The sequence below is a fragment of the Alexandromys fortis genome, unplaced genomic scaffold, assembly GCF_014885135.2.
Source record: "Alexandromys fortis isolate MF-2015 unplaced genomic scaffold, M_Fortis_MF-2015_v1.1 scaffold_42, whole genome shotgun sequence".
Taxonomy (NCBI): Eukaryota; Metazoa; Chordata; class Mammalia; order Rodentia; family Cricetidae; genus Alexandromys; species Alexandromys fortis.
The window spans coordinates 7709073-7736816 of record NW_026067934.1 but is presented as its reverse complement, the minus strand read 5'-3'; the positions used below and the strand labels follow the sequence as shown (position 1 = coordinate 7736816).

Genomic DNA, 27744 nt, shown 5'->3' with positions numbered 1-27744 from the left:
GCTTGCTAAATGGGTAGGAAAAGTGAAGGAAATATGGCATTTGGCTCAAGAATCGACTAGGATGCTGCTGAAGTTGAGGTGCCAGGCACAGGCGCAGCAGCCAGCTAACTCTAACCCACCTGCAGGTAAAAAGCAAACAGGATTCAGACTGCAAAAAATTATAGTCATCACGGTTAGGTCGTTTCAGTAGGGCCTCTGGGTCTGTGTATGTGTCCCCAAGTGTCTGGAAGCAGCTCAGCATCCGTTCCTCAGTGTAACATGGCATCAGCAGGTCCCACAGACCGGGCGCTCCTCTCTGTGGGTGTGGGGAAGACTGGACCAAGGACTCCTCTCCAATTCCTTTCTCTAACTTCTCTATGGGAACATTTGCAGCTATGATGTCTTCAGGTCTGCCACTCCTGATGTAGGTGGGTCTTCCTTTACTGTATATGCAGTCATCTCATCCAGCTTCATTTTCTTTCTGTAAAAAAAAAAAAAGCACAAACACATCCTTGACCCCAAATTAATACAGGTTGGGTCTTTTTATCATTCATTGCAAGGGCTTCTTCATCTTGCCTTAGTAAAGGTCACCTTGGTGTCACCTTCATGTTTTACCATGCCAGATCTGCAGTTCTTCAATTAAAAGAGCCACATGTAAAATTTAGCATAACATCCTTTAATAAAGCCATGTGAGTTATATTTTTAATCCCAAGCCTCCCCTCTGGTCCGCAGAAATAATTTATGGTCCAGGCTAGCACTGGACCCTGATACTAGATAAGCCAAGTGAAGTCTAGAGGAAGGAAGGAATTCAGGCATGGGTGCAGAGCCAGGGGCCTGGGCCCTCAGCTCACATTGTTCATTGGATCTCACCCTTCTGACCTTGGCCCTTAACCTCCACACACAAGTCACAGCACTACCGCGCCTTTCCCCCCTCTTTCTCTCACTTTCTCTCACTGCCTCCACATGAGAAAGCCCCCTAAAGTTGAAACTAATAAAGCTCCCGCTTCCTTGGTTGGAAACAAGTACTCTGGAGGAGTTTGAACTATTTGTGAGATGTGTAACGAGGGCCCCAAGACTCCCTTGGTAAGAGTTCAAATTAAAGCAACCCAAAGAACCCCTATTTTACCCTGAAATTGCCATGTTAAAGTTTAGGTTTACTAAATAGTTGAATTAAGGTATAATTATTAGCATTACCAAGCCGTTCAGTCACTCTTCAAAAGCACACACCCCAGGGTACCCTCCTATAGCACTGAATGTACATTTAACAGGAGGTTTGATTGATGGAAAGCCCATCGACACTCAGCTCTCTGGGAACACAACTTTTGCAGAGAAAGAAACCTGCAAAGTGCCTTGCTTGAGTGATATTGTGCCACAAAACACCAAGATCCTATTAGACAACCATTTTCCATTTGCAAGGAGCTCAGACCCAGCAAGCTGGATAGAAGCATAGGTTGCAGCGAGAGACTGTCTTTGATGTGCTAGGCGGATGTCCTTTCCCTTGTCTCACAAGAGAGCCATTGCTCTTCTGACTTTACTGAGCATTGTTTGGGGTGAGATCCCGGGACTGCTCTGTACTGACCCTAAACCAACTGCTATCAAATGTCAGTATTTGAGTTAGATTTTTAAGAGTTTCTCAACTCCGAAGCCCCTTTATCACCATTCTATATAGACCTATATAGATGAGCATTTAACATTCTGCTGCTGCTGTGTGTGTGCACAGACATGCTTGCCTATAGGTGTGCGTGCATACATGCATGTGGAAATCAGAGGTTGACTTGGGCGTCTTCCCCACAGCTTGCATTTCTGAGATGGTCTCTCACCGAACCTACAGCTTGCTCCTTTGGCTAGGCTTGCTGTCCCACACTCCCAGGCCATTTGTCTCTCCATCACCTGGCTCTGGGATTGCAGCTGTGCACCACTAAGTCCTGCTTTTATGTGCTGAATTTAGGTCCTTGCGCTTGCCTGACAAGCACTCTAATGTGCTGAGCCATCTCTCCAGCCCCATGCTGGCGATTTGGACAAGGCACACCAGGCCAGTCCCAGAACTAGCCAGGACAACACAGAACCATCCCAAAGCATTTTATATTGTGGAGGTGAGGTCAAGGGAAGAGTAATGATCCACTCACAACTCACACGCAGATCTGACCAGTGTCATGGCCAGGTACAGACACTTCACTGAATTTGAATAGACCATGCTTGAAACATTTGCCTATATTGTTGTATTATTTATAAAAATTTTGGAGTCAGATGCTGGGGTAGAAACTTGATAGATCAGGAAAGCAGTAGAGAAACAACTAGCTGACCCGCTTCACCTTACCAAATCAAAAAGGCTGGGACTCTCCCCAAGCTCTCCCTATCTCTTCCTGTGCCTCTCTGTCTGGGCCCTCCAAAATCCCTGTGACTAATTCTAGTCAGCTAGTCATGGACTCTGCCCCTTGCTTCAGGGGTTAGCGTTATTAACAGTCTCAGAATGTCACTCCAACCAAACATCCCCTCAACACACGCTTTTCTTTCTTCCCTGTTTTCCTCTCCCCTTTTCCTATCCCTCTCCCTCTACCTGAATACTACCAGATGCGTTTAACCCTAGCCTGACAGCCATATGTGCCCCAGAAGAGCTACAGATGAGACCAAACCCAAAATTGTGGGTTTACTTAAAAGATTTTTTTTTTGCAAATTTTAAAACTATTGTTTGATTCTTGAGTGTAAGCTTCATAGATGACAGTATCATAACACAGTGTCAAAGGCTGGACATGCATATCTCCTACACTGTAGTTAACACCTAGAATCTCCAACTAGCCATGCCCCCACCCCCAAGGAAGTAGAAGAGGAAGAGAAGGAGGAGGAGGAGAAAGAAGAAACATTAAACGAAATCATTTGCGCGGTGTAATAGGCAATCGCTAGATCAGGATGTATTAACTTGATCAGTGTCTCTATCCCTAAATATCTCTCCTGATCTTTGCTGACAGGAGTGCCCCCACTACCACCACCAAAGGACTATACATTAGAGTCACTTAGGGAATTTTAACCCAATCCCAGTGCCTGTCTCCATTCCAGGAAGCATGACTCAGTGCATGGCCAGCCCTAGGCACAACTTTATTCTCCAGTATTGTTGCCAGGGTTGAGAGTCAGGGTCATGGAATATCAGTTCTCAGTATTTTTATATATCTACTGAACCTTATTTGGTAGTTGATATAGGCAAGACTCAGAGTGGGGTCAGGGATTCTAAGAGGTAAATAAATTCCTGGGCTCGGGTGCTCGCCACCTCCCCTCCTACATCTCATTGCCTATTACATCCAAGGAAATATGTTCAGCTACCATTTTCATATATCACTTTTGAGTCTTGAAATGAAATAAATGTACTTTCCATGAAATATTTTCTCATCCTAGGTGAAGGGCGTGGAATATAAGCAATGACAACACAATTCCCCTTGAACCCAAGAAGCCCAGAAATCCCCCCCCCCCGTGAATTTCAATTTGGTTCTTGAGTTAAAGCACAGGGGACACATTAAGATGCTGTGTAGATGACTTTCCTAGGACCACTAAAATGGAAGCCCCTGAAGACACTGAAGATAGGCCCAAGGCGGGGACTCCCAGAGTCTCACTGTTTTATGGTGAGAATGGATCCCAAGTGTCTCACTACCGAGTCCTAAGAAGAAGCTGGTTACAGACAAGGGCTTTGCCTCAGTGTCCAGGGTTGAAGTGATACAAATTGTTACTGGTAAGATGATATTGGCAGAAAGGTGATGACCTCGGAAAGGTCTAACAAACCCATTCTCGCCATTTACTCTAAGAGAAAGGAAATAAAACTAGTGAAGGGAGGAGGGATTATTTCTGTGATACAGGCTTATTGGGGAAGTTTGGGGGTACAGTCAAGAGCTTCTCGTTTAAGCAACGAAGGAACAAAATGAAGGGCAAGAATTGGAGTGAAGGCGTTGACTCAGGTGTGAAATACTGTCCATGCCTGTGTGAAGGTCTGAATGTGTGCTCTCAGAATCCAGTTATAGCCAGATACAAAAGCAGATAATTCTGTAGCCCCAGCTCTCCTACAGCAGGACGGGAGAGGAGATTATGGAGAAACCTATCTTGGCATTTTCCTAGACAGCCAAGTTAGCTGTACAGGAGAATCCTATACAGATGGCTTTAGTGACGAGGAGACCATCTCCAACAAGGTAGTGGCCAGGACCAATGCCTGAGGTTGTCCTTTGACCTCCCCCACAAATGTAAAAATAGTGTGCACAGTCAAGCAGGGTTGGCCATACTGGCCTCTTCGATGCTTCTCTCATCTGCTTTTGTGAGGCTCCATAAGTTCTAGTCATCATCACGAGAGGTGGCCTTCTGGTTCCCACCACAAGGTGACTGCTACGGCTCAAACGAGATGGCTCCGTTGCCATCTTGGGGAAATTCTTCCCATTCGGTAGATGTGAGGAAGGTAGTCTCGTCGTGAAGCGGTGGGGCTACAAGGCTTCCTGTTCTGGGAATCTTAGTTCCTCTCACTTTGATGTCTTCAATCTTTGAAGACGACAAGACAGGTTAGGCATTATTTAGGGCTAAGTGACCTTATGTCAGCAGTCTTCAGACCGCTCCTCAAATGATGAACTTGTCTACGTGGAGAGCAAAGCAGAGCGGGACCCAGAGCTTAAGATAGCAAGGAGATCAGGTACGCAGTGAAAGCAGAGATGCCAGGCCTCGGCCTACATTATTTCTCCTCTGGCCATCTGCAAGCCCAAGTGGGGCGTCAGCGGTTGGCTGCCTCCCTGGCACACAGCAGGCGCTCCGGGGGCGGGTGTAGAATCTGGGTGTTCTATTCACTGGCACCCGTCTCCCTTTTGTGGGCATGTTTTTCAGTCCACCCTTGCTGTTTGTCACCTACTCACCCGGTGGCTCAGCTTCTTAGCAGATGCAAGATGCTGACCTCGGGAATTCCTTGGGACACCTAGAGACATCTTACTTGACATCCTCAGGAAACTCTCTCTGGAGACGCCCTGAGCTACCTTGACTGGGGGAGCTCTGAGAGGATTTCCCATTTCTTAGCAAAGGTATTTCCAGAGATTCCAGTGGTCTGGGAAACCATGGACAACCCAAGGCAGAGGCCCCTAAACTGTTCTTGGCTCCAGGCCTGTCCACATGTCCTAAGATCTTGTTGGATACAGATTCTCTGACTCTAAAGCAGACCTGCTGGACAGAAAGCTGAAGGGGAGTGTCCATCTGTTTCGAGAGGCCTGCAATACTCAAGACCCAGAGACCTAGCGGGGTATATGTGGGGTGTGTGTGTGTGTGTGTGTGTGTGTGTGTGAGAGAGAGAGAGAGAGAGAGAGAGAGAGAGAGAGAGAGAGAGAGAGAGAGAGAGTTATTTAGGTGTCTGTTGTGTTTCCTTTATCTGCTGAGACAGATGGTTTATACTAGAGAGGACTGGTCTTGAGTGAAAATACCAATTTAGAAAATGATCTCAGCCCCTCCACCCCTGCCAGTGCCCCTCTCCCACATGGGGAGAGTTTTGGAGCCCATGGTGTGTTTGTGAGTCTCCAGTGGTTCTGGCCTGAGAAACAAACAGTTCTCCACCTCATTTCCTGACACACCTCCATGATGTTCATACCAGGCAGACAGAAACTGGCGGTTTGCCTACACTGAAAACTCAATACCAAGACAAAAGGCATGCCTGGCAGGTATATGCTATCAGACATTGCTATAGAAAAGATAACTCCCTTGCAACCAAGTAATGCGTTGTCCATACTGAGCTGAGTGTCCATGTAGCCTTTACTGTGGAGCTATCCAAAGCACATGTAATAAGATGTGACATGAACCCACACACAGTGACATTAGTCCAGATGATGTTCCCTCCTGCAGCTTTGTTCTGCGGGATTAGAAGCCTAGTTTGGCTATCTCCTTTAAACATGAGCATGCACGGAACTAGGAAATACTCATGAAGGGTTAATATTAGCTCGAGACACATGGCCAAGACTTGTAGAAGAGAAAAGAAATGCATAGGATTTGTTTGAGCAGGATTAAAAAATAACAGGGAGTGGTAACCCCGCCATGTGCTGTAACATGAAAGAACTCTTACACTTGGGAACAATTGAATGCCAGGAAGTATATGCACTTACTGTGTTATTGTGGGTCCTTCTTGGGTTATTATGTTCTTTAGAACTGTGGCTGGTTTTTATTTTGTGAAAAGACATTTCAATCACATTGAATGGAAGAAAAAATACAAGTAATTTTGAGCTATAAGTAGACAGATTGCAATGTTCCCTTACCTATTGTTGTCAATACTTGGGTGTTTTATTCAATTAATAATGAGTCGAAGCACTAATGTGAATGAGGGCGTTAGGGTAAAGATGGGGAAAGGATGCAAAAGAAATCTGAAGAATTTTTTTTCCTGGATGAACTAGCTGTCTCTCTGAGCAAAGGACGGCAAGCATTTGATGTAGCTCATTAGATGTTTAATGGGTGACTATCAAATTGAAGAGTAAAGACTCCCGGCACTATGCAAATTCAAAGAAGAGAGGATCCCTGTGGTCTGCTCTGATGAGAAAAATTCTCAGTGTAAGAGAGATCTGTTAAAGGATGGGAACAAATTCACACAGGGGGAGAGCGAGACCCCTGTGTAGGAAGGGAGGAGGCACACTGTGATGAGAGGCTGGGAGGGAGCATGGGGCATCAAGACTTCCAAAGATGATCCTGGGGAGACTCACATGAGTGAGGAGTGAGCGGGAACCACGGGAGGAAAAGCCGGTTATGGAGGGAAGTAGGCCTGGCGACTTCCGCCCAGCTCCTAAGGACAGTCTAGTCTGCTGAGCAGCAGGCTGTCTAAGTGCCTCAGCTCTTCTTCTCATATGGTCGCCCAGCAGCTCAGCATCAGGAAGGCTCCCCCCCCAACACACAGGCAGGACTGAGAACGGAAGTGGGTCCTCCTTCCTTCATTGTTTTCTCTTTTTTTCCATCTTTCAAAATGGACCATTTAATTTGCATACAGTAAAATTCACCCTTTCTGGCAAATTAGTTCTGTGTTTTGACAAACCTGTGCAGTCTTGTAAGCTACCACAATCAAAACATGGAATCCTTTGAACACCACTCCCTCCCAATTTATCCATTTGTCTTTTCCATTTCCTAGTCAAACCCTCTGCCTGCCACCAGCCCCTGGTAGGCTCTCCAGTGCCTGTTACTTTGCCTTCTCCAAAATAACAATGCACCCAGAAGCTGTATGTAGCTTTGTGACACCCCCCCCACATTAGCATTTGTGATTCATCCTCATTTTCATTTCTGCTCCTTATTAGTTTGTTTCTGCTGCTGGAAGACATTCCAGTGCATGGATGCACTGGATCAGTTTTTCCAGTGCATGGATGGACGTCAGTCCTTCCAGTGTGTGGATGGACATCAGTCCTTCCAATGCATGGATGGACGTCAGTCCTTCCTAGAGGGATAGTTGGTCTTTTCTTTCTTGGTGGTTGTAGATAGAGCTATTACAAATATCTTTTTACAAATATAGATTTGGGGGGTGAATGTAACTTTTCGTGTACTTTGAATAAATGTGCAGAAGTAAGATTGCTTTATTTGATTTTATAAGATACTTTACAAAGTGAAAAGAGCCATTTTGTGTCCTGACTGACAAGATGAGGTTGAGCATCATCCCCCTAAATCTTCTGGTCAATGACATGTCAAGTTTCAGTAACTCTCGTGCAGAAATTAACCAGAGTGCTCCTTGGCCACAGAGAAGGGGAAAGGATTTTGAGTTTTTAAATGCAGCAAGTCCTTTGGTGCAGAAGGAAGAGGGTCACCCTGTACTCCTGGATGGGCAGCAGGGAGCCAAGGAAATTGCTTCTAACATACCCTTGACTGGGCGGCTTCCCAGAGACCTTACCAGCCCCCCCCCCCCCATGGAGAAGGTGAAATGGCGCCCACCTTGTTTTCTCAGGTGATTCAGAAGAACCAAAGAGTGTGGCACACATGAGCGCCTGATGTTTTCACCCCCAGGTCTAATGGGACAGTAATTGGATTTGATCTGAGCTTCGCTGAAGACACGCTAGCTGTAGAGGACACTCCATCCTGGGAGCCTCAGGACTGGCGGCTGGCTGTCCCAGAGAAGAGAACAGACTCTCTTCATGGCTACTTTGATGTCCATGAGTCTGGCATGCCACCCTGGCTGCCTTTGTGTAGTCTTGAGCTGCGTTCCCTGTGTGAAGCTCTGCTGGAAGGCATGGACTCCTTTGTTCGGTGGCTCAACAGTTACCTTAACTTCTTCCTACCCTTTATTTCTCTTCCTCCAACCCCTTAGCTTACTATTCTTCTATTACCTTTTTATTTTCTTCCTTTAATCTCTGGTGTCTAAGATTAGCCTTCCTTCTTAAGTTGGCCAGTAAACCCCACCCTATCTGTTTCTGGGAACCCTCCACTGACTCTACACCAGTTTTGAAGAAGCCATTTTTTTTCTTTAAAATTGGGAGTGGGATGGGAGTTGGAGAAGACAGCCTCACTCTTTCATCTTAGGCTAGCCTTGAGCTCACAGTGATCCCCCTGTCTCAGCTCATGAGCTTTATGCCATTATGGTTTTTATTATTATTATTATTATTTTAAAATTAGTAAGAATTTAAAATTTCCTCAGCAAAGAAACAACTCAAGGAAAACCACAAGTTAATTCCTTGTGGTTTAGGGAGTGGGGCTAGTACTTAATTTTTGAAAGCTCTGAGCATCCACAGGGAGGCAGGGAGGGGCTACCTGGATGTAAGAGGGAGGGAGATTTAGCTCACTGTACTTCAACCTTTGAACTCTGCCGGTTGCAGCTGGATTTTTGCAATGGCAGGCATTAACAACAAGGGGGGCGGTTCTCAGTAGGTAACCTTGTAAGCCTTTGGGGTTGTAGTACCCTTGACATGGAAAGGCTTGGTAGTGAGTTGAGGAGGAAGGAGACATCCGAGCCTGTCTCTTACACAACTGCCAGCTAACCAACCTCTAGGGACAAGTAGACACCCAGCTAGGACTTGTGGCACTGGGTCCCTCAGGTGGGCTTTGACGCCACATTAATGAACATGAACAATGGGCAGGAACCGACCCTGTGTGCATAACCTCCACAGTGCTGAGGTATGCAACATTGGACAAGTTCCCTGCCACTCATCCTGGACCTCCGCTGGCACAGCAGGGGCCGGGACCCTCCCTTGGCAGATGTCGAGCTTGGTCCATTTCCCGGGCTGGCAGCCTGGTGATGATTTTATTCTTTTCGTCCCTCCTGGGGATAATGACTTTTCTTGGACACCAGAAATTCCACTGTGATGGGGCATATACCTGAGCTGGTAAAGGAAGGAACACAGCCACAAGGCAAGCTGACTTCCTGCTGAAGTGATCTTTCTCTCTGCCGCAGGCACTTGGCACTGTTCACCATAGGCCCTGGGGCAGGGGTGTGTCTACCTCATTTCCCACTGTCCTACAGTAGCTTGTGTCTGTTTACACCGGGCTGTACCTTCTGCTCCATCAGCCTTCAGTGTCTTCATACATTGGGTTTTACCCCCATGGAGAGTATATACCAGCTACGGTTTTCTTTCCATGACTGGAGAGAATTTAAGTTCTGCTGTGAACACAGCAAACGGCATTCCGAAAGGAAGAAGGAAAGGGTTTGTAGTGAATGCGAGACCAGTGCTGTCCTGATGAGACGACACACCCTGAGAACCGGGTAGCCGCTCCCTAGCTGCGGCTTCCAGACCTTCTGATGATGAAGCTTTGACTCTGGGAAGATACACACAGAGCTATCTCTCCCAAGAAATCAGCTCCTGCTTCCTCTTTCCTGTTTTGAACATGAAGGGGGTTTTTAAAAATGTATTGTGTGAGTACAATATGTAGGGAATATTCTTTGGCACCACATAAATATTTACTTAATATTTAAAACTTGCTGTCATGAAGCATTTGTTCACATGTAAACAGCGTCGCCCATTTTCTCATGGATGATAAGAAGTACCACTGCTTTCATGCTGCAGGACTTCATTTGGTTTGGTTTTTTTTTTTTTTTCCAACTGAGTGACGTTGGAGTTTTGTTTTGTTTTAGCTTAATGAGTCCATATACCCCAAGCCAGGGAGCTACTGAAGGTAAACTGAACTGAACTCCCAGGAGTTGTGATCTGACGTACCTCAGGCCCGGGCCTGACTTGTGGTCCTCATTCCTGTGACTTATACCTGGCAGGGATCTTGTTTAGCCCAAAGTTTAAAAGAGAAGCAGCCCATTGCGATGGGAAGGCATGGCAGTTGGAAGCGTGAACTGGTTTTGTTGTATCCACAGTCAAGAATCAGATGAGGGGCTGGAGAGATGGCTCAGTGGTTAAGAGCATTGCCTGCTCTTCCAAAGGTCCTGAGTTCAATTCCCAGCAACCACATGGTGGCTCACAACCATCTGTAATGAGGTCTGGTGCCCTCTTCTGGCCTTCAGACATACATGCAGAAAGAATATTGTATAAAGAAAGAAAGAAAGAAAGAAAGAAAGAAAGAAAGAAAGAAAGAAAGAAAGAAAGAGAGAGAGAGAGAGAGAGAGAGAAAAGAAAAGAAAGAGAAAGAAAGAATCAGATGAATGCCTGTGCCCAGCTCACATGAACCCCAGCCTAAGGGATGGTATCATCTAGACTGGGGGTGGGTCATCCCCCTTCAGTTAGACCTCACTGGAGAGACCCTCAAAGATACGTCTAGAGACTCAGATACTCCTGTTGGGTGGTAAGATAAGCGCCACAGCCCTGCTCCTTCCAATCCAGTGTCTGAGCTGGCCCTGATGTCTTCCCTCTCTTGTTAGATTAAAAACAAAGAAACAAAAACAAAAACCAGAAACCTAAAGAAAGTAATGACTTGTATAGAAATGTCAAGTTTGCAACAAAGACAAAAATCTAGCCTATGCCCCTGATGCCTGCAAAAAAAAAAGGGGGGGGGGGAGCCAATGGCAAGAACTCAGGAAGAGACCTGCTTGAAGAACAGCTCCTGGTGCCTTAGGGATAATCCCGTACTGAGCAATAACAGCAGTGCCCCTGGCTGACCACCATGCCTGTGATCCCTTGAATTTGGCAGTCACAAAGCCTGGAAGTACCCGAGAATCCATAGCCTGTGAATTTCCTGTTGGGTGTTCTTAAAGTAAAAAACATCTCTAGAGGACCAGTGTTGAGGATGCCCATGGCCTCGCCTGAGAGGTAATATTCAGTTCTGTCTGCTTGTGTGTGTGGAAAGAGATGTGGCTGGTTAGCAAGAGCACGATGCAGGCGTGACTCCTTCAGTGACCTGCCTGCCAGCAAGAAGAGCATAGTGCTTGGCGGCACGCCTGCCTCTTCGGGAGTCTCCGAGTACTCTCGAGTCTGGAAGGAAAGATCATCCCTCCCACCGAGGAAAGGGGACCAGGTAGATTTGTTTGCACAGAGTAGTAGCCACACGGTGTTCTTGGTATCACCTGCTTGCAGCCGCTTATAGATGGTTCTCCATGTTGGGGGTGCTTGATATTTACTGTGTAAAATTCCTGGAGTTTGAAATTTATGGGGTAATTGGAGGATGTAGAACACATGCCTGGAATGCACTGAGGTTTGGGGTTATCACAGATGCCGACATGTTTAGCTTGTGTCTTTTTGTGGGTTCTTGTTCTGTCTTACCAGTCGGGTTCTCTACTTTACAGAGTTTTGCAAAACAAACATATTAAATGCTAGCCTTTCCCTCACTTTTGGGGACCCTTTCTGCTGAGTGACATATAGAGTCATAAAATGAGACATCTGAGAACTGCCTGGGTCCTGTAGTCAAAGGGACAGTCACACCAGCTAAGTATGGTACGGTGTATCCAGAGGCAGCAGCGAGCATCCTTCAGAGAGCTAAAGGTGTTAAGGGATACTTGGGGTTACTTGTCAAGTTCCCAGGCTAGGGGCCTGGGGATGTTTTTGTTCTGTGTGTCTCTCCTAAGCATAATGACTTTTCCTGGATACCAGAAATCCCACGATGACTCTGGCTTGTCACTGAACAGGAATGGAACTGAGCAGGTAATAGAGAGGTGCCAACTTCCTGTTTGACTTTGCCCCCTTGTGGCCAAAGTAGTGCACACCTGTGATCTACTCTGGAAATAAAGGATTGGTTGTGCATTCAAGGCCACCTGAGCTACAGAGCAAATTCCAGAACTGCCGTGAACTACATAGCAAGACCCTACCTATGAATTAGTAAGCAATTCATAGAGCAAAGGATGGAGAAATTTGTTCTGTCTCCTGCTCTCCAAGGCCCCTTTCTTCTGCTCATGCCAGGGAGACAGCCAACCACTAGAGAGCCACTGTGTTACTTGGTGATCTAGGCAGAAAAAAAAACTTTGAAAAGAATCCTGGAGAACAATTTTTTTAGACTATTATCCAGTTATTCTGGCATGGTGTGATTCTTTGCTGGTACCCCAGCCTGTTGGTTGATACAGGGTCATGGTATAGAGAGTGCTTTGTTCGTTTCTCACGCTGTCTTGGTGTTTGCACGTGGTTTTGAATTGCTGTGGATGTAACGCATCTTTAGACCATTGTCTGAGTCTTGGACAAGTTATTTTTCTTTGTCGGCTCCTGTAGCCGTGCGGTGGGGATCGGTAGTTCATGCTTAAATAGCTTTTGTTTGTATCCAGTCGTTTACTTAGCGCTGCTTCCTAAGGAATTGCCAGGTCAGATTTCATTGCAGTTATGTTTGTGTTTGCTATGCATTCTAATATCGCTTTCTGAAAATGTATGTCCTCTGCCATTTCCTCAAGGAGTAAATGAATAAATTAGTTTCCTCCTAGTAACAGATATCATTTTAAAACAAAGTTGTTGCTTTGTTAGGTATTTGTTAGGAAATTGTATGTCCATTGCATAGTAATAACGTTCTGTTTTGCATTTAAAAAATTCCTAGTAAGAGTGTGTATTTTATATTTCTCCTGCAAATATTTTACATTTACATTTTTGAGAATTTCATATATGAGTTCTGTGTTTGCATCATTTCCACCCCCTTCTCCCCACTCCAACTCCTCTCATGTTTCCTCTCTGTTCCCTGTCAAATTCATGATATTTTTTAATTACTAATCCTACACAATATGTGTGAGTGTATGAGTGTTTTGTGTGAATTTGTGGTATGAGTATGTGTTAGTGTGTGTTATGTGGTGTAAATGTGGGTGTGGTGTGTGTTAAGTGTGTGTATATGTATGTATATGTGGTGTGTGTACATGTGTATGTATGTGTTGTGTTGTGTGTGTACATGTGATGTGTGGTATGAATGTGTGTGTGTGGTACGTGTGATATGAGTGTGTGTGTGTGTTTAGAGCTGACCACTTGGGATTTGACAACCTGTCAGGGAGCTTGTCCCTGGGCAGATGATTCTCCACATAGCAGCCATGATTGCCTGCAGCTCTCCATCTAGGAGTGAGGCCTTGTAAGATTTCCCTCATCCATGCTGAGATGTCAACTGCTGTTGTTGCTGTGCAGGTCTTATTTATATGACCATGTTGTTATGATTTCATGGGTGCAGCTTCCTGTAATGTGTCTCTCTATCTTAAAAACCAGCAACAATAACAAAAAAGTAAAATGTTTTTTTCTTGGGAAATAAAGTCTGACGTATTTAGGCATGATGTTTACATTTCCAAATGGTTCATCGGATTACGTGTACTGTATATCATAATATATCATTATATTAATTATATATGCTATAAGGTATAATATTAATATATCATATCCAAATGGATGTGTATCCCTCACTTACATATCTGTCACACATGATGTGTACACACACACACATACACACACATCTGTTGTATGACACTTTCCCTAGAGAAGCATAAACAAACATCTATTCACCACAGATAAAGAACAGAACACAGACCAAAGTAAGGAGTGCTTAACCAAATGTGGTAAGGCCTTACAAGTAGAAATCACTTAGAAGCAGTTATATCACCAAAGTCTACCCCAACATGGGTCATGGCTCACGAAAGTTGGAACCCTGGAACTCACCTTACTTAAAGGCAGCCTGAAAAGTTGGGGAGTGCCTTTTTCAGGCAGCTCAGTTGGTCTGAACATTCTTGCAGACAGCTGGTCTCATCTGACAATGTCTTTTAGCGGTCTTTACAGCTTCTATATGCTTGCAAAAGAAGGTCATAATGTTTCTGCCCAGTTTCAGGGACTTTCTGAATCTTTTGAATTGTTTACGCCCTAGTTTAGCAAGCTTCCCTGCAGGATGGAACATTTTACCTCCCCTTAGAATATCCTGTATCGTGTGTGTGTGTGTGTGTGTGTGTGCGTGTGTGTGTGTGTGTGTTCACTGTGTAGCCTTGTCTTGTCAGAAGTTCACTATGTAGCTATGTAGACCAGGCTGGCCTTGATAAAGTTTCACCTGCCTCAGCCTCCCAAATGAATGGGCAAATACACCTGGCTAACCATCCTGAATCTTAATGGGCTTCCCTTTCAGTTGAAAGGTTTCATCTCAGAGGAAAGTGATACACTATGCATTGCCCCTGCCATGGAAGCTAAAATTTATTTTTTATTTACCTTTGTGATAGCCTTTAATATAGGAGCCACACTCTTGGCAAATGTTTCAGTGTATAATACAATATTGTGAGCAAGAGGAGCATGCTGTAGACTGACATCTAGGTCTTACTTGCTTTGAACCTTGGTACCGTTAACACCACCCTGATTCTGCTTCCTTCCATGCCCTAGAAACCACCATTTCTACTCTCTGCTTCTCTAAGTTTGACTGTTTATGAGTCCCTATGTATGTGGTGTTATGGAGTCTGTGTTCTGTGACTGGCTTGTTTTGCTTAGCATGGTGTCTTTCATGCCTTTTATCCCAAATGGCAGGGTTTCCTTCTCTGTGTGATTCTGTAAACCCACCTTTGTGCGTTTATCACATTTCTCCACAGCTGCCCAATCATCAGTGGACATTTAGTTGCATCTGTCTTTGCTAATGCAGACAATGCTTACATTAAAACTGTGAGAGCAAACATAGCTTCAAACTTCTGATTTCCATTCTCTGGGGTGTAGCCAAGGCTGGGGGTACTGGGTCATCCAGCAGCTCTTTTTTTTTAAGGTTTTAGGGGATTTCCTTACTGCTTCAGACAACACAATAGTTAGCTATCAGCTCAGGTCGAGAGGAAGCCTCTAGCTCAGTTCTAGCTTGATGTCTTACAGGGAAGGTACACAATGTCTCCAGTAAGAGTCCTATCAACTCGTGCTGGTGAGCAGCCAAGAGCAAAAGCAGAGCCTCTCGTTTCCCTGACCAACAACTCATTAACTCTCCAATACTGGAAATTGTGTTTAATAACCCATAGTTTTAGGAGTAGCATTGTCCAGTCATGCATACTGTCCTCCCCAACCCCAAGTGTATATTTTTTAATTGCTCTATAAAATAGTAGGTTTCACATGGCTTTTTCATACATCCTTCTTTCTGATTAACCCTTGGACCCTCATCCCTTGCCCCCATCCTCACACTTCACTCTCAACTTAAGCTTTTCCACCTAGCTTGCCCCTCCACTTTAGTGCAGCCCGTGTTCTACCTCCCTCTTCCCGGAAGACATCCCCATTTGCAATGACATCTTTCTAGTTTCCTGATGACCACAGAGACTCCAAGTTGAACAGGGTCCCATTCTCTAGCCCAGGCTGGCCTTGAACTTACAGCCATCCTCTTGCCGCTGACTCCGGGGTGGTGGGAATTTAGACCTGAGCCTCCATGGCCTGCTGTCTCCACATACACTGGCATAAAATCCAACTTAAAAGGCAGGCAGATGTGTGCAGGAGATGAAGTAATAAAAATATTTAAGGAAGTCCTGTTCAGACAGACCCCAGTGTGCGTGAGTGACCCCTGGCTGCAGCTTGACCTGCACAGACGCCTTCCTTCCACTTACCTGCATGACTTTATAATGTCCCATCAGTATCCATGGCCCCTCCCAGGGGTATCTGAAAATCAACGCAGCTATCCTCGTTGGTTGCCACATTTCCCCTCTAAATCAGAGTGAACACAGTTCGGGACATTTGATTAAACTACCGGTCTTCTCTGCAGAAAGCTGAGAGGGGAGGCGCGCAGGGAGACTCTGCGAGAGTTCAGGCAGACTTCCTTGGAGAAAATTGAACTTCTCATCTTTAACTGAAAACTGAGTCTTTCAGGATGCAAACAATTGGCACACTTGCAAATACGATTGTGTCTTCGATGCACTAGGAGCTGGTCTACTGCCTTAGTGGGTTCTGCGGTGAGGCTTAGGGAAGAAGTACAGGGCTGCGCTCTTTCGTCTGTGGGTTCTGTTTTATCAAAAAGAATCTCCATCCCATCATGCCAGGGTTGGGGTTAGGTTCTGTTGATCCGGTTTGTGACAAATATTCCTGCCACATAGATTGGATTTTTAGTTATTTACTTTCTTCTTATGAAAACTAGGGGATGCTCGGGGCTAGTGAGATGCCCCAGTGCATAAAGGAGCCTGGTGCCAAGTCTGATGCCATGCGTTCTGTCCCCAGGACCCGTGTGGTAGGAGGAGGGAACCAACTCCTGATAGTCGTCCTCTAATCTCCTCTGTATACTGTGACTGTGCACACACACGTGTGTATGCACACTCATACATGCACATATATACGCACCAAGAGATCTCTGTGTTAAGCCACCAGGGGTGTTCCTGTGAGACCTGGTTAGCAGGTTAAGCGTCCTGCATCTGGCAGGGTAGGAAATGACAGGCTCATTTCATCAGGAGGAGCTGATGTCACTGGGAACATTTGGAAGCAATAGTCACCAGTTAGCAAGGAATCCCAAGGAAGCTGAAGACCAGGAGGTACAACAGGCAGAACCTGTCTTCATCATCTCGAGCTGTGTTAGCTCTGCAGCCTCAGAGCTCAGGGCAGGCTCCCAGTGAGTGGTGACCAGGCCACCTGGGTGCTGTGACTCACTCACACACCTGGGCATTTGTTCCCTGGGACCACCTTCTCTCCTCCGCCTTCAGGGACCCAATTTGATGCTCTTCTCTCAGTGCTCTGAGCTTCGGAGGAGCACTCTGCTTTCATGGTGGTGGGCTCCCTCCCTCCCTCTCTCCCTCCCTCCCTCCCTTCTCTCCCCCTCCCTTCCTTTCTCCCTCATTCCTTCTGACCTTTGAAAAGGATCGATTGTTCTAATCTGAAGATGAGGGAGAAGGGAGAAGTTAGATTTATTAGATAGCTATGACTCAGAGCCGGGCAGTAAGTCAATAGGGATTCCCAGCACCAGCCTTGCAGCCACGCTGTGTGCTCAACAGAGTGACCCCATTTATTGAGAGGTGCCTGCAGAGACTCGTGGCAAGAGATTGGACTCTTTTTTTTAAACTACTTTATTATTTTATTTTATTTTATTTTATTTTATTTTATTTTATGTGCATTGGTGTGAGGGTGTCAGATTCCCTGGAACCTGAGTTGTAGACAGTTGTGAGCCTCTGCGTGGCTTCTGGAAATTGAACCCGAGTCCTCTGTAAGAGCAGCCATCACTCTTATCCACTAAGTCATTTCTCCAGCCTCTGGATCTGATTCTGTCTTTCCAAGCTCACACCACCTAAAAGTTTGCTAAGGTTGAACATTAAACACTTTGATCCGCGTGACTCTCAAAACGTGCAGGTTGGGCAAAGGGGGCATGAAGAAATGGGATGGCTGGGAGAAGAGTCTGGAATGGGGTCGACTCTGAGGATGCAGGCAGACATGAGGAGATGTACACGAATTCGGGGTTCATCCCCTTGGATGCGCACTTCTACCAGCTGAGCACTGAGCCCCTTCGGAACCCTCAGCCCCTCTGGCAGCAGAAAGGCTGCCTCCCACCCAGCCGACCCCTGCCTGAAGGCCAGTGTTAAGGTGCACTAACCCACGTGGTCTTCTTTCTGCTTGTGTCTTTCTGCAGCCCCTAAAGACAATGAAGAACGAGTGTTCAGGGAGCGCATGCGGCCGAGGAAGCGGCAAGGGGCTGTCAGGCGCAGGGTCCACCAGGTCAATGGCCACAAGTTCATGGCCACCTACCTTCGGCAGCCCACCTACTGCTCCCACTGCAGAGATTTCATCTGGTAAGTTCCTTTCTCCCGACAACCCCAGGTTCTTGCTTCCCTATGGTGAGAAGGCAGGGATCAGGTGTGGGGTGGGAGAAGGTTAACCTCAATCAATAGTGCTGATGTAAATGAGAGAGGTTTTCTCCTGGGCATGGGGGTGCATGGCTGTGATCCCATCACTTGGGAAGCAGTGAGTTCGAGGCCAGCCTGGTCTACATAGCTGTTCCAGGTCACAGTGTGGAGAGAGAGAGAGAGAGAGAGAGAGAGAGAGAGAGAGAGAGAGAGAGAGAGAGAGAGACTGACTTTCCCATGAAAGCAAATAATGAACGAAGCAACGTTCTTGCGGGCAGAAGCATTGTGTTTTCATCTGGAACAAAGGAGTGGTTTCTCTAATAGAAGTCCAGGTGTGCTGTGTGTTAACATTCAGAGCTCTTTCTATAGTAATTGTGTTGTCTTTGTTTGGAGCTCTGATTTTAAAGTTTAAAAGACAGACCTCAATAAGGAAAGCCTTTTGCTCTCCCCGAGTCTCATCAGAGAGCGCGAAGCTGAGATCAGCCCTGGAGACTCTGACGGTGACAGTACAGGTTTGCCTTAATAAAACAGCTGGCGCGAGGGTGTGAGATCTAAATGTCTCACAGGAAGGAGATGCTGATATTTTTTACAAAAGTGTATTTTACTGTGCATATTTTAAAAAAGTAAAAAAAAAAAAAAAGCAGACATTTCGACATATTCTCCGAGCTCTTTGAAGCTGGAGCAGAAATCAGTGTATTGGAATCCAGTGAGGAGAGCCAATGAGGACAAGTTTCAGTGTGAACATCTGAATTGGGCTTCTACGGAACCGTTAGGTTTTAGAAGTCATTGAGCAGGTCACTGGGGTTGGCTTGGCCACTTGAAGTGATGCAGCTTAGACAGCCCCAGCTGAAGCAGAAGCAGCGCTCTCCACAGTGCGTCTTGCTAGCAGCCGTGACTCCGTGTCCCAGGCCTGCCATTCCTGTGTGGGTTATGAGATGAGTGGATGGTCTCACTGGCTGAATCTTCCTATGGGCTTGTGGGGAACACCCCAATTTCTAGTTCCGGAGAATGGCCCAATGACCTGTGGCTCCTTCTTCTTGGCTGAGGACTGTAGGGCGCTCTGGAATGTGTTTGTATAGTCAAGCAGAGGTATCTCAGTGTGAAGCAGCAGACGTAAATTTTTAGGTACACTGAGGACAGGGACATGGCGGCCTGCGTTTGACTGTTTCCAAGCTAACTAGCCTTCACAAAACCCTGCTGTGGCTGTGGAAGGAACCTCCAATGACTAATTGAACCACTGAGTCCTCAGTCCTAACTGTAGACTGCCCATATTTCTTGACAAGCTTTGGGGTGCCCAGGATATATGCCAGTCAATGGCAAGCCTTATCCACCATCACAGAGCCTTCTGGGGTGTGCCCTGGTGCTAGAAGTTGAGGAATGTCCTTTATATCCACGAGGAAGGGGTGTTTTAATTGACCGACTTCTGTCCAGAACAAGCAGGATCCCTGGTGGATTTCTAGAATACTGCTACCCCCACCGGTGTGAGTGTTTGCACAAGACACCAAATCCTGATATAGTAGGCCTTGTACCTGCTCCACAGGTGAGGCTGTCCCTGTGGCCTCCTGGAAGGCATGTCTAACTCTCCAAGTGGCAGTGAAGTCACACTACTCAGCAGACGCCACGGTACTCACTACAGCATGGATGGTGACCAGAACTGGGTGGCTTTGTGTGTTTATTTTTTGACCTAGTAAAATTCTGTCTTTTTCCTTTCAGGGGTGTCATAGGAAAACAGGGATACCAATGTCAAGGTAAGAGGCATTTTATGAACTTGGCTTTTGGGACCTGTGGTTAGGTTAAGATGATAACCCCTTCTGGAAGGTTCTTGCTAGGTTGGATATGTGTAGAGCCTGTGTACAATCCCATTGTCCTCCCTCTCTAAGAAATGTGACCTTTCAACTTTGTCACTGCCTGGCCATCACTCCTACATACATGTATGATACATGCCGCAGAAGTACCTCCTGTCTGTACCGCCCCAGCAAGTGCCCTTCACCTAGCATTTTGGCTGCAGTCGCAGAAGGCAATAGTGTTTGTTTTTTTTCTGGTAGATGTAACATTTCAGTTAGAGGAGTCTCCTGTCTTCCTCGGGTCTGTGTGTTCTCTCTGCTCGCCCTCCTCAGGCTCTTGGAAGGCACTCTCTCACTGGCTTGTTAGTAACCCTGTATGGTTCTTGCTGATTCTCTTTGTGTGATGTCTGCTACGGAATCATTTTTAAGCACTTAGAGCCCACTCGAGGTGTTGATGATTCCACTTCTCTAGTTAATTGACTACAGATGCAAGGTCAAGTTGGTCTGGTGGGCGGAAATGAGATGTGGTCTCCCTTGAGAGTCTAACTTCAGGCAGAACTTGGGGGTGGTTTTGTTAATGGTTGCTGTGATTTGGGACAGTATGTATGCAGACAGTCACCTCCTTAACTACTGATGACCTATTACCTCCTTTTAACACTGCCCCGTGACCTTGTAGCTAGAGTTACAGGTCACATTTTGTAGACTTACTAAAGTCAACGGAAATTTTTAAGTTTTGTACATGGTGATCAGAAAGCAGATTTTTTTTTTAAGCCCAAGGACTCCTGTGTTATATGTTCCAGTCCTGACCCCAAATGAAACGTCCTTGTGACATGGTCCTGAGTGGAAAATGAGGAGCAGTCCAGAACCTTTAATAGAGAGGGCTCCGTGGAGAGCTGGGTGGTCGCTGACCTCAGCGGATGGCAGCAGGGGAGCTCAGCAGCGCCCGTCAACCATCGCCCGTCAACCATCGCCCGTCAACCGTCCTTTCCTCCTTCTGCGGGATGTTTAGGAAGCCCCAGAGTCCTGGTGCAGAGTGTTTGAAACACTGCATTAAAGGCTTAACAAGGGGATTAGATTAGATTAGGACATTGTCTGAAGGGGCACAGCTCTGGTCTTGTCTCTGCCGAGACCTGATTAAATCTCGGGTGGAATCTCGCTTCCTCACTCAGGGCTTCTTATGTTTTTCTCATCTGCAGTTTGCACTTGCGTCGTCCACAAGCGATGTCATGAGCTCATTATTACCAAGTGTGCTGGCCTAAAGAAACAGGAAACCCCTGACGAGGTAAATATTTACAACACTGGAATTCTGTGCTTTCTTCTGTACCAGCCTCTCCCTTCTCTACCCCTGCTTTGCAAGGGAACCTTAGCACTCTGAGATCCTGCCGTTGTCTTCCTTGTATGGAGCAGGAATGAAAGGTGACCACCGCCTGCTGGCTTGAAGCACTGCCTCTTGAATGAACACAGCTCTAAGTTAGTTTGACCAGAGTGAACCAGGAGCCCAGAGCTGCAGACCATGAGTGAAATGTGGAGATCCATAGATTTATTTATCCATTTATTTATTAATGTATCTTCAAGACAGGGTCTTACTGTGTAGCTCCGGCTGTCTGGGAACTCACTATATAGTCTCTAACTCACAGAAATCCACCTGCCTCTGCCTCCAGAGTGCCGGGGTTAAAGGTGTGTGCCACGATGTCTGGCTTTGAGATGTGGAGTCTTGTTTCTTTGCCCCACTGGAACCCTGAAATGGCACAGTGATGTGTCCACTTGCAGGTGATAAGCAAATGGGACCAGCACACAGCAGGAGCCATCCCCTAGTGAGATAGTCAGAAACAGAGAGGTGTGAGCAGCCCGAGGAGGGCTTAGAGAGACTAGATGACATCTCTGAGTACTTACTCAGCCTGACTCAGAAGCACTTCAACATGTCATTTCACCCCATTGTAACTTTAAGGAAGACTAGATATTACTGTCTTCGTCTTAGCACAGAGAGACAAGGAACAGCAGAGTGGCCACAAAATTTGCCCAGGACACATAGCTACAATGAGAAAGAGCCATGTCCTGTCTTAGAGTTTGAGCGTGGACTCCCTGTCTCTCAAGCTTAGAAGTCAGTGTCAGACTGGCTGTAAGGGAATTCCCAGCACTACTGGGATGTGGAATTCCACAAGGGAGCCTGGTTTCCTCTAAGAATCAAGATAGTGGTACCACTGGTAGGCCAGAAGACCCTGCTGAGGGGACATGGCAGGCAGAATGTGAGAAGGTGATGGGGCCGGGCTGAATTTCAGAGGTAAGCTCTCAGTTCCAGCTGTAAAGACTCCTGCACAATCATGGTACTGGACCCAGGCCCGGGAACTCTGGGAGTACTGGCCACTGGGGTTAAAGTGAAGGAAGCTTAGAACCTGAGTTCCCAGAAGTGACCTACACCGTCCTTCTGTCCACTTCCTGAAAGTGGTCAGGCAGATACGGAGCTTCGCATTTGAGACATTTCTCATCTTTGGGTCTCCTCTTGCTTTGTGCTTGTCTCTGAAAGCAGCCAGGCACGAGGCTGAGGTCGAGCCGCCTGTGCTCTGAGGGTAAACTGAGGCTCAATCCCCACAGCTGTTTACAAGGGCTTCTGTTGTCCTGGTTGAATGTGAAAACCAGTGCCTGGACTACAACTAAGTTGGTAGAGAGTTTGTCTAGCATGCAGAAGGCCCTAGGTTCAATCACCAGTACTAGAAACCAAGCATGGTGGTGCGCACCTGTAATCCCAGCACTAGGAAGATGGAGGCAAGAGGACAAAGTTCAGGGTTATTCTTGGTTTCATAGCAAGTTCAAGGTCAGCCTGAGAGACATGTGACCCTGTCCCAAGGAAGGAAAAATAACGTACCACCTGGCAGCTGGCTCTCCTGACTGCTGACCTAGGATGATAACCTACAGGACATTGTTACTGCCTTACTTTTACAAGACGATGGGGAGGGAGATAGGGCATTTACTGCTCCACTTCCTTCCTATGAACATTCCGTTGACTATTTACTGGGCACTTCCTTTGTGGCAGGCATTGTGCCCAGTCCAGTAGAAGCAAAGAGCTCATATGCCCAGACTTCGTAGTTCTCACAGGTATGATCGCCTGGGAACCTCAGGTTTCTGAAGCTTTTCCTCACTTCCTGAAAGGGAAATGTCCCAAAAGACTCTGGGATTTGTACAGTAGCAAGATGAGATGGGAAACACACAGTTCCCACTTAATCTGGCCCCTGATGTTTCCTTCTGTCTTTGCTGGCAGATTTAGCAGTCATATCCCCAGTGATGCATGCCCCTAAATGTGGCCTGCATCCCCGGAGAAAAATGGCCAGGATCTCGAGTGGGGCTACTTAGTATGGTGGAGTGGATTGCCCATCCGGTTCTCCCCATTGCATTGGCAAAGGACACTGAGTACCTCTCCGTTGGGTGTCTTGTCTTTGAGTCCGTTCCTCTGAGTCACTGTTTGCAGTATAACGAATGCACTGCATCTGCACACACCACAAACACTTGCAGCCCCAAACGCTGCTTTCCCAGCATTTGGGAAACACTTACTAAAAAGGGCTCCTACCTTAATAGCAAGCGTGAAGCCAGCTTGGACCACATAGAAAGACTCCATCTCAAAGGAAAACCAATCGGCTCTGATGGTGGGCTTCTTGAGCACTTAGCCAGTCACGTGTCTCATGTCTGACAGTCTGCATACCCCTTATTGTTGCAGGAAGCAAGAATACCCTGTCTTCGTGTCAACCGCCTTTCGTTTCCTTTAACCTTGCAATTCTCTCCCTGCCCTGTTCTTCCTCCTCTGTTGTCTCTGGGAGTTTTGCCCATGTGCACTCCACAGTAGGAGTGTATATATGTGTGCTGATACCCACATGAATGTGTTCACTTGCGTGTGTGCTGTCTTCGTGTTTGCTCCTCCTTAGGACTCTGGTATCTCCCATTGTCTTCTCATTGTTCTCTAATACCTTGGAGTAACTGGGATTTTCTTAAAAATATTTTTTTAAGATTTATTTTAGTTTATATATATGGTGCTCCATGCCAGAAGAGGACATCAGATCTCATTGTATATGATTGTGAGCCATTGTGTGGATGCTGGGAATTGAACTCTGAACCTCTGGAAGAGCAACCAGTGATTGTAAACTCTGAGCCATCTCTCAAGCTGCCTGGAGTCTTTGTTGATCCCAACTGAAATTCATACATCTGTCTCCAACCCCATAAGGGCCTCCTGATCACGTGGGCCAAGCTTCTGTACCTTTCTACCTTAGTCTGTCATTCATATATTTATTAAATTATTCCTGGTGGGTTGGCTTCTCTTCTTATTACATGTCTACCATGTCTTCAGAACTATAGTACTAGAGCGGGCGCAGTGACCTCATCCAACCTTAGGAGTCAGAAAGGAAGGTGCATGGTTGACACTTGACACTCTGATAAACCTAAGGTGGTGGGCACAGCTGTTCTCGCTATACCTGGAGAATTTGTACTCTGATGGGATTCTAATGGATGCCCGTGTATGGAGGAGGTACAGTAGCATTCTGGTACCATGGAAGGACTGGCTTTTCTGGAAGCTGAGTGACGAGGACCCCTAGTCACGGCTTCACACTCTAATCAGGGTCTGCACCCAGCGTGCATTACTCCCGAGTCCTCCAAGGGGGCCTTTCCGTGCCACATTCAGCTGACAATCAAAGATACACTGTACACACCCCCTCCCTGACTGTAGAGTCATCGGCGTCTTCATCTCATGGCTTCCTGCCCTGACTGGGAAGGGGCAGGTTCATGTGGCTGCTTCACCAGATGGCAAGGAGTAGCTCTCAAAGGTTCTGAGAAGACCCAGGAGAGTAGACTGCACTGGTTGGTGACTCGTGGCTCTGTGGCACTTTTCATGTCCCCATCTCTTCCCCTCCATTGTTTCACTGACCCCGCTCTCCTGTGACATCAGGTCAGAAACCCGAGGTTGCAGGAAATCGGAATGAGACCACACTAGAGGTTTGCTGGTGGAGCTCAGCCCACATCCCAGACGCCTAAGTTTCTTCCTGCGTCCTCCCTGTCTGTCCTGACCTTCACCTTTCAGTAACGAGCAAATAGCAGTAGAGCAGACACGAGCCTCGAGCTGTGAAGTCAGACATGTGGGGACAGGAGACTGATTTGCATCTGCTGGGTTTGTGGGCATCTTTCTGACTCCCACACTGCTTTTGTTTCCTTGTCAGTGATGCTGAGGAAGCAGGAGCCCACCCCAAGCTGTGGTAGTAGAGTTTAAGGCAATGGTGCCCACCAGTGTTCGTCACTCTGATAACTGTCTTTATCTTCCATACTGTGTTGCTGTCCCATGTCCTATGGGCTCCTCGGTCCCCTCATCAGCTGCTGGGAGCTTCTCTCCTCCCACCTAGACCTCTGTGCACAACCAGAGCTGAATGCACACAGTGATGTCTTGTGAGTGACTTCTGTGTAAGGTGGTCACTGCTAACTGTGTGCTACGATTGTGCAGAAGCCTAATGTCATAAAGGGGCATGTGTGGGAAGCAGTCTCCTCTCGTCTGTGAATTAGGACGACTATGAAAGGGAAAGCTGGGCTGGAGGAGAGGTTCTCTTCAGGAGCCTGCAATGACGTGTGCCTTCGGAGGATGGGAATCTCTAAGAATCCATCCTAGAATCCTGGGAGCAGTCAGCTTCCTAGAGGAGCTGGGTGCTGATGCCGTGTCTTCCTGGGTGCTGATGCTCTCTCTTCCTGTCCTGCAGGTGGGCTCCCAGCGGTTCAGTGTCAACATGCCCCACAAGTTCGGGATCCACAACTACAAGGTCCCCACCTTCTGTGACCACTGTGGCTCTCTGCTCTGGGGCCTCTTGCGGCAGGGCTTGCAGTGTAAAGGTGAGTCTCCATCTCCTGACCCCTCAGCCCAATACCAATGCCCCTCTCCTCTCTCCTTTTGTAAAAGCATTCTGTCCGTATAGCATGACTTTCTAAAGTGGGTTTCAGATTTGCCTATAGCATTAACCCTTGATAAGCCATCGTCCTCTGACTGGGTACCTTTGAAGACCTCTCTTTGAAGAGAGTGCCCATGAGTGTGGAGGAAACCTGGCAAGGAAGATGCGGCTGAGGCTCGTCAAGTGGCTCATAACTCGGGAAAACAAAATGAAGATTTAAAGCAAAGAAGCAGTGGGCCAGCAGGGAGGGCATATTTTTAGGGTTGGATTACTGAAGGAATAGGTATGAGTTGGTGGTTGTCTCTCTCCAGCCTTGGTTCCGAGCTGACTCTTGGAGAAAATCATGCTAGGGCATTGTCACCTAAGATGTCTTACTGATCCCCCCTGGGCTGTACATAGATGGCCACAGTCCCATGGCAGAAACTGAACCTCAGAAGTGAAGTGACCTGTACATAGCCCACAACTTATTACCAGAAGTGGGGCTTGACCCTTGCGTCTCGGATTCCTCTCTCTGATCTATGCCACCTGCAAACTGTTCCATAGAGCGTGCTGGGTAGCCCCCGTGATAACTCGTGAGTGTGAGAAGTGGGGCCATAGTCAAAGAACCTGAATAAAGGGTCCAGTTCTGTATGGTCCACTGTGCCCACAATGTTAAACAACCACGAATAAGCAAGATGTTTTCATGGGGAGTATTTTTAAATTAGGTTTTATTTTTGTCATGATTATATTAATAAATAATAACCATTTTTAAAGTATAGTATAAAGAAATAAACAAGATATGGACACACTGATCACTGAAGGGATTTTTACTGATATTATGGACATTGTAAATCATGGTTGCAGCAGAAAGATATTAAAAAACTAATTCATGTCTAGCGTGACTAGAACAGGGAGAATGATGGAACAGTTTCTAGAATGGGAGTGTGGGGGGGATGTCAGGGTTGGAACAAAATGATAAATTTGACCTGGGAATAGGATGTCCCTGAGGAGCATTCCCCTGGAACATGGAGCCATCTCTTTGCTGGCCATTCTTTTTGAGCCCAGTGAGTGAGAAGGGGCTGGCTTCGCATTTCCAATGATCAGTAGAGTAGCAATAGAGATGTTACCCTCTGGTAAGGACCTCATGTGAAGAGAGAAGACTTAAGGATGTCTTTATGGCCTGGGGTGGTAGATTATAGCATAATCCTGCAAAGGCAACAGGAAAGAAGGACCATATTGGGGAGGGGAGCGAGGATTGGAGGGAGGTACACACCCCGCACACACTAGGAGAAAGCAGGGGAGAATGAAAATGAATGCCCTTAAGATTCTATCTAAGGTAAGACATGAAACATGGGCTCCTAATGAGAAGGCCCTTGGCTACACAGGAGGGACACTGGAATGCGTCTCAAGTGCACTAGGCCGGAGTGAGGATGGAGAGGCAGTGTTTTCAGAATATTCTATGACAGGGAGAAGGTGATCATTGAGAGGCTGCGGAGACAATTCATATACCAGGCCCCATGAAGCCTGGTGTAGTTCGGATTTTCTTTGGACCACTAGCCAGCTCCCAAATAAAGAAACAGAAACTTATGAATTATGAAAGCTTGGTCTTTAGACTTAGGCTTGTCCCACTGGCTCTTATAACTTAATATAACCTGTTTCACCTATACTTTGCCCCAGGGCTTTTTACTTTCATTCTGTATGACCTGCTTTTCTGCTTCCTCCATGTCTGTCTATGTCTGGCCCCTGGTATCTCCCTCTCCTCTCTCCCTCTTCTCTCTCTCTCTCTCTCTCTCTCTCTCTCTCTCTCTCTCTCTCTCTCTCCTATCTCTGTTGAGCCTTAGATTCCTCCTCCTACGTACTCTCTCTGCCCAGAAGTTCCCACTATACCTTCTGCCTAGCTATTGGCCAGTTAGCTTTTTATTAGGCCAATCAGGTGCCTTGAGCAGGCAAGGTAAGCAAATACAACACATCTTTCCATAGTTAAACTAATTATCCACATGCCCTCCTCATGGCTTTGCCCTGCTTTCCTGCTCAGCAGGCTCCCCAGGCTTGCACC

The 27744-nt window shown here is 46.7% G+C and overlaps 1 protein-coding gene across 1 annotated transcript in view; it reads left to right on the top strand.

The window, feature by feature from the left end:
• The window catches only part of Prkce (protein kinase C epsilon), a 514828-nt gene that overhangs the window by 295194 nt on the left and 191890 nt on the right, over positions 1-27744 (top strand). Inside the window, exons 3-6 of the mRNA XM_050146031.1 lie at positions 17803-17962; positions 19730-19764; positions 20997-21082; positions 25524-25653. Coding sequence (XP_050001988.1) covers positions 17803-17962; positions 19730-19764; positions 20997-21082; positions 25524-25653 — 411 coding nt within the window. The remainder of the gene's footprint in view (positions 1-17802; positions 17963-19729; positions 19765-20996; positions 21083-25523; positions 25654-27744) is intronic.